The 13,217-nt window shown below is 55.6% G+C and overlaps 1 protein-coding gene across 6 annotated transcripts; it reads right to left on the reverse strand.

Annotated features, from left to right (window-relative positions):
• Positions 1 to 309: 309 nt before the first annotated feature.
• LOC144091937 (TRAF2 and NCK-interacting protein kinase-like) lies at positions 310 to 13,104 on the reverse strand. Of its 6 annotated transcripts, XM_077624645.1 has the most exons (31): positions 12,729 to 13,104; positions 11,742 to 11,807; positions 10,717 to 10,773; positions 10,511 to 10,636; positions 10,312 to 10,422; positions 10,146 to 10,236; positions 9,931 to 10,061; positions 9,818 to 9,872; positions 9,669 to 9,747; positions 8,919 to 9,094; positions 8,789 to 8,855; positions 8,496 to 8,694; positions 8,282 to 8,398; positions 8,020 to 8,106; positions 7,517 to 7,726; positions 6,547 to 6,792; positions 5,983 to 6,099; positions 5,102 to 5,341; positions 4,008 to 4,215; positions 3,850 to 3,935; positions 3,568 to 3,755; positions 3,417 to 3,507; positions 3,227 to 3,329; positions 2,991 to 3,155; positions 2,307 to 2,450; positions 2,076 to 2,210; positions 1,904 to 2,004; positions 1,682 to 1,831; positions 1,432 to 1,591; positions 1,210 to 1,349; positions 310 to 1,139 (listed from the first exon to the last, which is right to left on the reverse strand). In XM_077624645.1, the coding sequence occupies exons 1-31, from the start codon at positions 12,783 to 12,785 to the stop codon at positions 1,056 to 1,058; spliced, it is 3,987 nt and encodes a 1,328-aa protein (XP_077480771.1). In that variant the 5' UTR covers positions 12,786 to 13,104; the 3' UTR covers positions 310 to 1,055. The 6 variants fall into 6 exon arrangements, with proteins under 6 accessions (XP_077480771.1, XP_077480766.1, XP_077480768.1 ...); XM_077624640.1 differs by lacking the exon at positions 6,547 to 6,792 and having other exon boundaries at positions 1,432 to 1,831; positions 12,729 to 13,101; XM_077624642.1 differs by lacking the exon at positions 6,547 to 6,792 and having other exon boundaries at positions 3,850 to 4,215; positions 12,729 to 13,100.
• Positions 13,105 to 13,217: the final 113 nt, after the last annotated feature.

A 13,217-nucleotide genomic window follows, 5' to 3' on the forward strand; every position in this document is an offset into this window, starting at 1 on the left:
TGCGTCACTGCGTGACTAGTTGATTTGTGTTCAATGGAATGCCTTTGCCATTATACACGTTCAATGAGATTTGAAGATTCGTCTTTTATTCATGCAGCAATTGTCTTGAAACTCAGTAGCATTTTATCAATCCTCGATTGTTTATACGTATTGCCCAATTAGTTTCCCAGTGGAGGGCAGTAGGTTTAGAACTTGCCAGTAGGGGGCGTGCGCGCACAGCTCGTGGACTGTTGCTGGTTTACGACATGGTCCCAAAACTCATCTCTTTGACCATTTCCGTGTCATTTTTAGAACAAAAACGAGATACTGTTGCTGTACAAGAAGAGGAGGTTTATTTTCAAATGGTAACATCACAGATGCGCATCCTTAGATGAAGTCGGTCATTTCAATTCCAGATGATGAGGTGAAAACACACGCACATGCATGGCACTCATCAGTGACAGCCGTTCACAGTCTCGTTACAAAAATTCAAATACAAATATCACAATAAAAACAGTGTGGACTTTTTTTCAATGTTTTTCTTTAGAAAGTGTTATAGCTATTTTCTTCTAATGGGTAGAAAGACTCCTAAACTTTGATGGACATGGTCTTTTTTTGTCTTTCTCTAGAACTCAAGAGTCAGATATACATGGTAAATACAGAACGAGTGAGGCCGAAATGGCGGAAATAAAACGAAATCCGGGCCAAAGTTGAACAAAATCAAAAAAGAATGAAAAAAATCCATGAGGAATAAAAGGTGGGCGTGTGACTTTTTTTAAAAACAAATCAATTCCCCACCATGAAGTCGTCATTGGCTCATTTGTGACCGCATTTTCTTTGGATGGTATGTTCAAAATAGGGCACCCGTTTGACGGCCGGCTCCTTTGACCATCCCACCGCCGGCCCACGGGCTAACCAGGCAAAGGCACAAATCCGTGACGACCATTTTGGGGCGGCCCGTGCAAAAAAAAACAAAGAAGTGAGTGGTCAAGCATACTTTAGCGTGGACTTGGTCAGGTTCTCTATTGGGTCAGCTCGACTCCAATCTGTTTTAACGCCACGCCCCCCGGCCGGGGTTACCAGTTCATCATGGAGCTTCTGTTGAGGGTCATGAAAAAGACTTGGCTGCTGCCACCGGATCGCACCGAGGCGAAGAAGACCTGTCGTGGGCGGGGTCAGAAGTCAACGGGTGTCGAAACCGGACCCGAGACGGCCGGCCGTCCGGCTCACCTTGTCGTTCCTCTCGGACAGGAACTTCAAGCGCTGGGCTCGCTTGTGCATGAAGACGCCGTCCAGGTGGCCCGTCTCCACCGAACGGATCTCGATGGCCTTCTCGCCCCAGCCCATGATTTGATTGGAGTGGATGTAGGCTGCGGGCGGGGAAAAAGCAAAGCTGGTGTCTGGCTTTGGTTTATTGGATTGAAGCTTTTTTTTTTGGTCTGGGTCTCATACCCACGGACGTGGGCATCTCGCCCCACTGCAGCACCACGTCTTTGGTGATGCGGCCGTACGTGTTGACGTAGACGCCCTCGTCCTCGTAGCACAGCAGCATCTCCATGCCGTCCGTCTTGGGCAGGACCACGATGGCGTGCGGCGTCACCTGACCTTGAATCTGCCGGCAAACGCCCAAAAAAGAGAGAACATTTGAAAAAGCCTCCCTCCCGAGGCCGCCTCCCACCCACCGCCGCCATTCGCCGCTCACGTGCGAGGGGATGTAGATGTCGTAGGGGCTCCCCGAGTCCACGTCCACCACGTGGAAGCCGGCGTTGGAGCCGTAGATGACTTTTAACCTCTGGCCCTCCTCCACCGTCAGGTCCACCAGCAGGGGGCGGTGTTGCAGCTCTGTGAAAGACTGACAAAGACTTGATTTTCTCGCCGTCCTCGCCGAATCGGGATCCAGGCTCCGTTTCGAAAGCGGGCGCACCTTGAAGGCCATGAACTTATGGTAAGGCTTGGGAGCCCAGGCGTAGATCTCCACCGCGTTCTTCAAGGCGATCACCAAGAACTTGATCCTTTCGTATTTGACTGCGGTGCGAGACGGGAGGTCAAGGCCGACCGGGGGACCCCGCCCCAACCCAATCGCTCCCTCTCCTTACCGACTTTGTAGTGGACGCATCCCTCCAGTTCCCCCACCGTGATCCAGCCCTGCTTCTTCTCCACCTCGGGGTCGTTGTGGAGGATTCTGTTCCTCAGCCAGGACAGGTAGTAGACGCGCAGCTTGTTCTTCTTGCCTGAAACGCACTCGCCGTCATTTCCGCTTTCGGCCAAAGGCGCCCCCGTCTTAATCCTCCTTAAAAAGATTTGGGCATCTCTTTTAATTTTCCCACCGGAGATGGTGACCAGCACGTTGAGACCTTCCAGGACGTCCATCTGCTGGAAGCGTCGGCGGTTGATCAGGTTGTAAACTTTGCCCTGCCCGCTGCGGTCCAGCAGCATCAGGCCGTTCTCCGTGCCCACCAGGAGGTTGACCCCTGGCGGCGACAAAATAAAAACATCAAGGTCGGACGGCGGTCGGGACAGACGTGTGCGGTCGATTGGTTGCCGTCTTTTGGTCGCCGGTCTTTTGGTCGCGGTCTTTTGGTCGCCCCGACCGCAACAACGGGCGACCAAAAGACCGACGACCAAAAGACCGATGGCGACCAAACAAGGTAAAAGAACACGGTCTACGCATGAATAAAAGCCAACAATGGCCATGAGCAGTTTCACTGAGCCGACGTGTGAGTGTAGAAGAGTTTGTATGTACGTGCGCTGTCCCTTTAAGAAGCGACGTCAGTCAGTGTCTTAACAAGCTATCCAACAAAAAACAATAAAAGTCCGGGAAATTTGGAGCTTTTCTTTTGCCTAATAATTAATAGAGCATTAAGTATGACTAAATAGTCATTCGCAGTTTGTATTTAGGGAATTTGAGCAACAATCGAAATGGTAATTATCAATAACCTTCCGGGCGACCAATCGACCGTGTACCGGGACAGACGGCGGCTGGCGGCCCATGGCCATTCCATCCTCCTCACCCCAGAGCGCGGCGCACAAGATCTCCGAGTTGAAGCGCTTCTTGTACTTGCGGATCTCGGGCGTGTCGCTGTGCGGGCGGATGTTGGTGGGGTTGACGTTGACCACCGAGATCTTGCGGGCCTCGTTCAGCCGCGCTTGCTTCAGCAGCTCGTCGGCGAACAGCACTGAGAGAGCGCGTCCGCCGTCATGGCCCCGCCCCCTTAACCACCGCCCACGGCGAGACGGCCGTCCTCACCCGAAGCCGACACCTCCTCGTCCTCGTCCGTGGGGGACGTCCCGTACACCCGCGGGTCCACGAACGGCGTGAAGGAGGCCTTGGAGCCGCCGCCCATCCCGAACTGCCCGCAACCGCCAAAAATAAGCTCGGCGAGACATTCAAAAGACCACGCCGTCTACCGTCAAAATAGGACAACGGCGGCGCTCACCTCACGCATCGTCAGGGTGCCGTCGTCGTCGTCGTCCACGCGGTCACGCGTCATCCCAGGCGACTCGCGGGATCCCCGGCCGGCCGCCGGCCTTAAAGACGACGACCGGCGTTTGGTCCCGTTTTTTCACGGGGCGAGGCGGTCGACTCACATGATGCGCGGGATGTCGCTGACGGCCACGGTCCCGTCGCTGGCCCCGCCCTCGCCGTCTCCCTCCTCGTCGTCGCTGCTGCGTGACTCCTCGCTGGACGAAGAGTAGTCGGTGACCTTGACGGGCGGCCGGGCGCTTTCTTCGCCCTGGCGCAATTCTCGGAGCTCCTTGGCCAACGCCGTCAGATCCTGACGGGGACGGCCAGACCGGGGCGCCTTTTAGCACGTCGGGGGACGGAACCCAAACGCAACAAACGTCCACCACCCTTGACGGCAAACTCACCGCGGGCCGTCCCGGTCGTGAGGCGTCCCCGCCGTCGTCTCTGGACTCGTCGGACGGCGAGCCTTCGGGCTTCCCGGTCGCGTTGGCTGCGGGCCCCCAAAAAATAGGAAGGGAGAGTTTGCCGCGGACGGGATCGGGGCGACGCCGGCGGGTGGTACCTCGCTCGGCGGAGCCCCCCTGCGAGCTGGGGGTGCTGGAGCCGGAAGAGCTGCCGGTCCTCTTGAGAGGGGCGTCGGCCCAGACGTCCATCCTGCGCAGGTCGGGGTTGCTGGCCCGGACGGGATGCGCGCCGGAACGCCCGGGACCGTTGCCCGGAGAGTTCTTCCTCACCAGAGCGGGCGAGATGGACGTGGTCCTCTGAGGGACCTGGACGGCCGGGGAAACCACAAAGGCAGTCGGTGGAAGAGAGGGGCGGAGCTTTAGGGTTACTTGTAGTACTTGGCTAGCAATTTGTTTGAGATGAGGGCAAATTGGTTTGAATGAGGCGGAAAGTGGGCCAAGGCGGCCATTTGTAAATGAAGCGCAAGTGCCCCAAAAGCAATAAGAAGCCACACAGAGGACTAAGAGAGCTATGCGTAGTCTGCCTAACACTTTTGCATTCATTTCAATCAGGGCTGCCCACAACATAAATGGCCCAGGAACTACCGCTTAGATGGCCAAGGTACGATTATTGGTAGATAATATCACATTTTCCCGGGCTAGGTTCTTACAAATTTCCCATGAATGGAAAGTTAGAACACCCCTGCTGCAGTAAGTCACGGTGCGATACCTTTCTACCACTCTGCTATGTTACATGTGCAATCAGTGGATTGCAATCAGGTGGTGCTGATTGGCCCAACCCCCGCTGCTTCAACTGGGTCTTGTCGAGCCAAAAGCTTTAGCCAGCCGCAGCGTAGCCGCCTAGCCACCTAGCCGCCCGTGAGCAACGCTTGGGCCAGCCCTGATTTGTAACCATGACAACCAAGTAGAAGGCCGGGGGAGGTTGCCTCATGATAGTCTTGTATGCCAATATGAGTCCACTTTGGAATAGCTGTCCTGCTATGCTAACGGACTAATTTCACAGTTTAGCTGGACTCGTACTCAAGTGGAAAGAATGTTTCGGTGACCCACGCTGCCTCTTATCCATTTAAAAGTTAAGCCTGACACTTTGGAGGATGATTTATGATTATTGTTATGATTATCATGGAGGATTTTCCAGACTATTTGAAGGAGCGGCGAGGAATTAGGGGACAAAAGGTGGCGGGACAGAGACCTTGGGGGGCATCTCGTCGTCCTGCCGCAGCCAGGAGCCGCGGTCCAGCTTGTCCAGGGGGGGCGCCAGACGCGCCAGAGGCAGGGGAGGAGGAGGAGGGGTGTCGGAGGTGGGGTCCGAGTTTTGCCGGGGCACGGGGGGGCGCGAGGGCGACGGGGCGGAGGACGACACCCCGTGCGGCTCGTACAGCGACTGAGAGCCCGACAGGCCCGGGCTCTTCACCTGCACCAGGTGCGCCGTCTGCGCCCCGCCCAGAGGGGGCGTGGTATGGGGGTGGTGGGAAAAGATGCAAAGCCGAGTGGTGACAGGAAGAAGGAGAAGGGAAAAAAAAAAGCAAAGGAGAAGAACATGCGTGACAAGCACCTCTGGTCCAGATACAAATCAATGTGTTGCCCTTAATCCAGGGGTCGGGAACCTTTTTGACACAAAGAGCCATAAACAATTCCTATTTTCTAATTGTATTTCTTTGAGAGCCATACTCAGAATTTAAGTGTAAAAATGTGAAAATGAGATGTGACTTTTTTGGGGGTCATTTTACCACTTTTAAAGTACTAAATGAATTATTTTGACAGCACTGTTGCGCAGTTGCTAACCAATGAAAATATGCATGCAGAAAAGTCTAATAAAAATATAAATTTAAAAAAGATGATTAAAGTTAGAGGTACCGTCAGCGCCATAGTGCCGACGTGACGCTCCTATTGGTGCATTCGGGACTCGGCTCTGTCACCAGCGGTTTAAAAAACATATTTGACCTCACAGGTTAGCGAAGAGCCACATGCACCCATCAGAAGAGCCACGTATGGCTCCCGAGCCATAGGTTCCCTACCCCTGCCTTAATCCAACAAGAAAAACGAAAAATACAGACGGGCGGCGAGACGCACCTGCGGATCCAAGGCGCGCTGCGTCGGCGGCGTGCGGGCCTGCTGGATGGCGCCCCCGCCGAAGGACTCGGAGCGGGGGGGCAGCGACGGGTCCGAGATCCGGTTGGACGCTTTGTGCTGAAACGTGGAAGAACGGCGTCAGGGGAACGTCCGAGGCCACGTGGGGCGCCGGCCCACTCAGTCACTCCCCGCCGAAAACGTTTGGCCCACGTGGAAAGTCAAGTGACTCTTTTTGGTCAATCATTAACTCTAATCCAAACGTTTGGCAGGGTCCAAGAAGTCCTAGAAAGGGTTAACGTGGCCGCGCGTGCCAATCCGCGGGGAGTGTCTGATTTGAGCGGCGACCGGTCGCCGCGTGTAGCGAGTTGTGCCGGTGTCCAAGCGAGTCTGGCAAGAAAGAAGCCCGCTGGAGGAGGGAGAGGAGTTAGAGGTCAGTGGAGTTAGAGTGGAGAGCGCCGCCCGACCGCCACCTGCCCCAAGCGTTAGCCAGTCCCGCCGCCCGCCGAAAGCGTTAGCCGGTTAGCCAGGTCCCGCCGGAAGCGTTAGCCAGGTGCCGCCACTGACCCGCCGGCCGGGACTGCGGCCTCGAGGGTCCGCCCCCGGCGGGGTGAAGGTGATCCGGATGCGCGGCGTGCGGAGCGGATCCCGGGAGGGGCTGTTGTGGGCGGGGAAGGAGGGCGGGCGGCGCCGGTTGGGCTTGTAGCCCGGGAGCAGGAGGAGGGGGTCCAGCTGAGGGTCTCGCACGTGCCTAAAGGAGTGGTACTTCTTGGGGGGGACGCGAGGGGAGTTGCTCTGCGCCCGACGCATCACCTGCAGGGGTGGAGTCGGGGCACCCGGTAGGCGGGGCCAACTTTACATCACAACAACAGCACACGTCTACGCGGAGTCTTACTTGGGCTGGGCCGCTGAATTCAAAATGTTAGCAAATCCGTTAGCAAATGCTTCAGGCTAATGCACAGGTGTCAAAGTGGCGGCCCGGGGGCCAAATCTGGCCCGCCGCATCATTTTGTGCGGCCCGAGAAAGTAAATGATGAGTGCCGACTTTCTGTTTTAGGATCAAATTCAAATGAAGAGTATAGATGTCTATTAAATTTCCTGATTTCCCCCTTTTAAAACAATAACTGCAATTTTTTAATCATTATTTTCTGTGTTTTTAGTTCAAAAATCATTTAGTAAAATCTAAAAATATATTTAAAAAACGCTCAAATAAACATTGTTTTAGATCTATAAAAAACGGAATATTCAGGGGTTTTAATCCAGTTCTTTTAATCCATTTATATATAAAAAAATCTAAATATTATATCTGAAATGGTCCGGCCCACATGAAACCGAGTGGATGTTAATGCGGCCCCCGAACCAACCTGAGTCTGACACCCTTGTGCTAATGCATCAGATGCCTGCTAGCGCTCAACTTTAAAATGTCTCCATGGCCCAGCACAAGTAAACCGCCAAACACAATGTAAACACACAAACTGACGGTATATTAGCATATAAATGGACAAAGATTGAAAGCCGCCGTCACCGCTCGCCATACCTCCTTGGCCCAGGCAGGCTTGTCGTTGAGGGCGCTGGGCGCCTGGTCCTTGTAATGGTAGAGCTGCTTCTTGTCCTGCGGGGGGCGCTGCTGGGGGTCCTGCTGCTGTTGCTGCTGCTGGAGCGACACCAAGTACGCTCGCTCCTGCTGCAGCTGCCTCTGCAAACGCTCGGCCTGACGTTGCTCCTCGATTTGCTTCCTCTTGTACTCCTGGACACCAAACATCTCTTTTGACTTTTTGGGTTAAACGTCGCAGTACCCCGCGGCGCCACGTCGCACCCGGCGGCAGCACCGAGCTCCACCGAAAGAATTGCAGCCAGAATAAGAGGAAGAGAAAGCCATTCGTACGACGGTCCTATTTCCGGAACTTGGTGCGTCATGGATACGGCGAGCCAATCGCTGCTCGCTCCATTTGATACGTCCAAATTAGCATTAAGGCGAGCACCATACCGGCTAATGTCTAGTACACGGCACCCCCACCCGTCCCAGCTAATTTACTGTACCAGCAGCAAAGCCTGTTCCTGCAGGAGCTGCTGCTGCAGGATCTCCAGCTGCCTCTGTTCCTCCTCCAGTTGTCTACGGATGTACTCCTAACGCAGGTGCCCAGAAGAAGAAGAAGAAGAAGAAGAGGAAGAAGAGGAAGGCGGCGTATCAGAAAGACGTCAAGTGACGTCGAAGAGACAGGAGGAAGAGCTCTTTCGGGTGACAAAGTTCATTTTGGGACTAGATAGAAGGAGGTTGTGGTCTTTCTCTGGCCAGAGGTACCTGCTCCCTCTCGGCGTGGCGCCTCTCCTCCTCTCGGCGAATCTGCTCCATCTCCTCGTACCTCCTCCTCTGCTCTCGCTCCTGCTGCTTGCGCATTTCGCGCTCGCGGCGTTGTTGCTGGCGTTGGGGAAAAATGGGGGACGATGAGGTCAGGTCTGAGAAAAAAAAAAGGAGGCCGGGTGGCCGGGTGGCCGAGTGGCGTGGTCGTACACACCTCCTCCAGGCGTCGGCGCTGCTCCTTCTGCTCCTCGATGCGCTTCTGCCTCTCGGCCAGCAGTTGGCGCTTGTGCTCCTCGTTCTGCTGCTGCTCCAGCTGCTGCCGGCGAATCAGCTCCGAGCGCTCCTTATTGGCCAGCTGCAGGCGCAGGAAGTCCCGCCTCAGCGTGGACTCGCCCGGGATGTTGATGATGGAGCTAAGGGGAGGAAAGGGGGAGGGGCCGGCTCAAAGACGGGCCACCGGGGGCGGGGAGGAAGGGGAGGGGCTCAAAGACAGGCGGTGGGTCGTACCTGGGCTCCCCGACATCCCGCTCTTCCTCTTCCTCCTCGCTGCCGCTGTACTCGTACTCGGTCTCGTCTGGGGGTCAGAGGTCACATGTCGCACGGCGCCTTACTTTTTATCAGGCAATTGCCGACTCACCCCTCTCCCCGCGGCGCTTCTTGGTGCGGTCGATGTGGTCCTTGAGCTGGATGCGCACCTGCCGCTCGTTGGGTAGCTCGCGGATGAAGGGGTGCTTGAGCAGCTGCTCCGTCCCGGGCCGCTGCCCGTGGCTCTTCACCAGGCAGCTCTCGATGAACGACTGGAACTTCTTGGACCTTCCGCGTCAACGGCCAAAATCTCACGTAAGTGACGTAGTGCGCTACGCGTGCATGTAGCATTGGGCAATACTATACGCCAGTTGTGTCAAAGTGGCGGCCCGGGGGGCCAAATCTGGCCCGCCGCATCATTTTGTGTGGCCCGGGAAAGTCAATGATGAGTGCCGACTTTCTGTTTTAGGATCAAATTCAAATGAAGAGTATAGATGTATATTACATTTCCTGATTTTCCCCCTTTTAAAACAATAACTGCAATTTTCTAATCATTATTTTCTGTGTTTTTAGTTCAAAAATCATTTTGTAAAATCTGAAAATATATTTTAAAAAAGCTAAAATAAACATTGTTTTAGATCTATAAAAAACTAAATATTCAAGGATTTTAATCCAGTTCTTTAAATCCATTTATAAAAAAATATATCTAAATATTCTATCTAAAATGGTCCGGCCCACATAAAATCGAGTTAAAGTTAATGCGGGCCGCGAACCAACCCGAGTCTGACACCCTTGGCGTACGCCCTCGCCGTACGCGAGGTTGCAACGATAAAAGCGGGTGGAAAATGGCTGTGCGACTCACCACTTCTTGGACTTGAGTCTGGGGGCAGGATTTCGGGGAATGAGGAAGAGAGCTCTCATGGGATGCATGTCGCACAAAGCTGCCAGGTGAGCAACAGAACAGTTAGCTTAGCATCCCACCCCCGGCGTGGGCCGGGCCGGAACACTTACGCGGCGCTCCCTCGGCCATCTCGATGGCCGTGATGCCCAGCGACCACAAATCGCTCTGCGGGAAGGGGAGAGGAGTTGGGGTTGGGGAGTCGAACTCGGGCGCGGGCCCGTACCTTAAAGTCGTAGGTGGCGTCCGGGTTCTCGTCGCAGGCGATGACCTCGGGGGCCATCCAGTACGGCGTCCCGATGAAGGTGTTGCGCCGGCCCACCGTGCGATCCAGCTGAGCGCTCACGCCAAAGTCCACTGAAAGGGCGGGAACGGGTGAACGCGCCGGCCCCCCAAAGCCGTCGCCGCCGCCCCCCAAAGCCGTCGCCGCCGCGGCCTCACCTAGTTTGACTTCGGCGTTCTCGGTCAGGAGCACGTTTTGACCTTTGATGTCGCGGTGGATGACCTTGTGCTGGTGAAGGTGAGTGAGACCCTGCGGGAAGAACGGGCGGGGGGGGCACGGCACGCTTTGAAACGAGTCCGCCGGAACCAACGGACGGACGCTCACCCTCAGGATCTCCCGGCACACGTAGGCGATCCACTCCTCCTTCAGCGTATTGCCTTTGGTGTTCTTGATGAGATCCGTCACCGATCCGGCGCCGCAGAACTCCATCACCAGCTTGTGGGGGGGAGGGGCACAAAAAGAGGATTTCCACCGCCCGATTGGTCGGCCGCGGAGCAGAATTGTCCAAGGCGAGCGTACGCACCCACAGGTGGTCGTCCACGCCGGGAGGATTCTTCTTGATGAAGGCGCCGTAATAAGTGGCGATGTTCCTGTGGTGGCTGTACTTCTTCAGCATGTTGATCTCGGCTTTAATCTCCTCCTCCTCGTCCTGCGGCGCGGACCAAACGCCCCGTCGGCGTCAACGTGCGTCGGGCGAGCGACGCCGGAGTGCGCGTGTGGTATACGTACTCCCGTGACGTCCATGACCTTGATGGCCGCCAGCTGACCCGTCTTGACATGGCGACCCTGATGGAAAGAAAGCCAGACGCCGATAAACGCGAGCGCTGGCGACGTCGGAAATAAACGGCTGGCTTTAAACACCGGCGCTAAAAGCAAAGGCGGAGCGGAGCGCTTTGCCCAAACAAGCCGGCGGACTAGCCAAGCACTTCTTGCGAGAAACAACTGCAAACCTCTACAACTAAAACTCACTTTTACAATCTGGCAACCTTCCTTTTCATGGAAATCCTGGTCTGATCCATTTCTCCCAAGACTAGATCTTGCTCTCAATCCTCTTCCTGACTCCCAAGAGTCTCGAGCTCGACATCCCCAAACACTAAGACGGTCCCTAGCTCCCGAGCAAACAAACCCAAACCGCCTCGTTACCTCAGCAGGGCCAGGAACATCATCGGGGACCCATACCACCCTGGTCACAATCTGTTCCACCTGCTGCCCTCTGGCAGACGCTATAGGTCCCACAAAGTACTGACAAATAGACTTAAGGACAGTTTTTTCCCCACATCCATCAGAACTCTAAACTTGCGGTAACACAACACACAATCCCTTCTGTGTACTAACTTCGGGTTGAGGTAATATGAAAAGATGTTTGGGTGGTGGTGATCTGGCTCCTACTGGCTGACTAAAGGTAAGTGAAAGACAGTGAGAGGTAAGTGATCCGCTCGGGGGGGCGATGCGATGTATCCATAACGGCAGAATGCCAAATTACGAGTCCGAAACCATCACTTATTTAGGTCTTTTGCCGAGAAAACGCACCTTATGGAGAAGCACTACCAATTTCGTCATACGCAGTTTCTGGGTGTGATGACAATTAGGCTTTTGTTGTTGATGATGACGACAGCAGGGCCTATGTCCGATTATTATTATTATCCCAGTGATTCCCCAAGTCTCAGTTTTGGCCCCAAGTGCAACACGGTGTCCCGATCCCCAGCGGAACCTCTCGCAAAACCCGTCCACCGGTTGAAAAAACGGGGTCTTACCTTGTAAACCTGTCCGTAGGTCCCATTACCGACCAGTTCCACCAGCTCAAAGATTCCCGCCGGGTCCTGGAAAACACACAAATGTCAACAGTGCTGCAAAATCCTTTGGACAGGTGAGGTTGATGTCAGTTTTGGCGCCACTGAGGGCGCTAGACCCCCAATCTGTTTGGATTGGGGAGTCCAGCGGGCAGCCCCACTGCCCGGTACCAACGTCTATGCCCGTCCATGCGGTGAGTTAGCATGGAGCTAGCAGCTAGCTTTGCGAAAGACGCGAAGATGGAGCAACAAAGGGAAGTGTGGAATGAGAAAAAGAGCAGGAAGTGGGTGAGTGTGTACGTGCGTGTGTCTGTGTGTGAGTGTGTGTCATCCGTGACCTAATTTCTCCTCACTGATGGAGACGCGCGTGCGTGTCGCTATTCCTCACACGCACGCACGCGTCAGTCAGTCAGTCGCACCCTCCTGCGCGTCCGGACTCGTCGTCGCCGCCACCTGCGGGCGTTGTGCAATTTGCGATCAAGAGAGTCACGAGCACGCGCAAGAAGGTGCCGTTCTTCCTGGCGCGCGCACACGCGCTCGCCCACACATTCCTCAGCTCGAGGAGTGCGCGTGCGCGTCGCCGCGCCGTCGCTGTGACCACAACATCGCGAAATGGCGGAACTGGATGGCCGGCGCACGCGCGCGCGCCCGTGCGAGCGTGCGCGTAGGGCCAAGTCAAGCATTTTGGAGGTGTGACGACGCGCACGCGCGAGGCCCGGATTGAGGAGAAAAGTGTCACGCGCGAGATAGATGTAGCACCGGTTGTGGGAGAGGGGAAGCTAGGATGGAATGATGTAGGGTAGGATGGGATGGGATGGGATGGGGGGGGTTGGTAGGTTGGGGTGGGGGGTCAGATTGAGGGAGGATAGATGTATGGATAGGAAAGGAAGGCTTCAAGGCAGGACAGGACATGACAGAACAGGTGGACATGGGCGGTTCGGGCAGACCTACCCGAAGAGCAGACAGGTCGATCTCGTCCAGGCTCCTCGCGGGGGAGTCGCTCGCCATGGCGGCGGAACCGCAACCGCCGAATCCTCCTCCTCCTCCTTCCTCCTCCTCCTCCTCCTCCGCCGCCGCCGCCGTTCAAGATGGAAGGAAGCGTCCTCACGTCCTCTACTCCTTCCTTACTTCCTTCCTTCCTTCTCGTCCTTCTCCTCCTCTTCCGCTCGTTCGGCCGAAGAAGAAGAAGAAGAAGGCGCGACGACGTGCTGCCTTCAGGTACTGCTACATGCCTCCACCTGCACGGACGGACACGCGCGCGCTCCTCGCACAACGCGTCACTCACTCGCGCGCGTGCCTTTGCCGCTTTGCCGGGAGTGGCCAGACGCACGCCTACGTCACGCGGACACGCCCACCCACCGCGACGCCACCACCCAGAAATCTCCTTCCTCCCGCAGATTGGACGATTTTTGCCGTCCCTGTCAACCAATGGCTTCGTTT

This window comes from Stigmatopora argus, chromosome 17, assembly GCF_051989625.1.
Source record: "Stigmatopora argus isolate UIUO_Sarg chromosome 17, RoL_Sarg_1.0, whole genome shotgun sequence".
NCBI classification, from domain to species: Eukaryota; Metazoa; Chordata; class Actinopteri; order Syngnathiformes; family Syngnathidae; genus Stigmatopora; species Stigmatopora argus.

Excerpts from the sequence above, each read along its gene's own strand:
- LOC144091937 (XM_077624645.1), bottom strand. The coding sequence starts at position 12,785 with ATGGCGAGCGACTCCCCCGCGAGGAGCCTGGACGAGATCGACCTGTCT. Across the intron at positions 10,237-10,311 it reads TGTGCCGGGAGATCCTGAGG|GGTCTCACTCACCTTCACCA; the intron begins GTGAGCGTCCGT and ends TTCTTCCCGCAG. Across the intron at positions 8,399-8,495 it reads AGCGCCGACGCCTGGAGGAG|CAACAACGCCGCGAGCGCGA; the intron begins GTGTGTACGACC and ends CCCCAACGCCAG.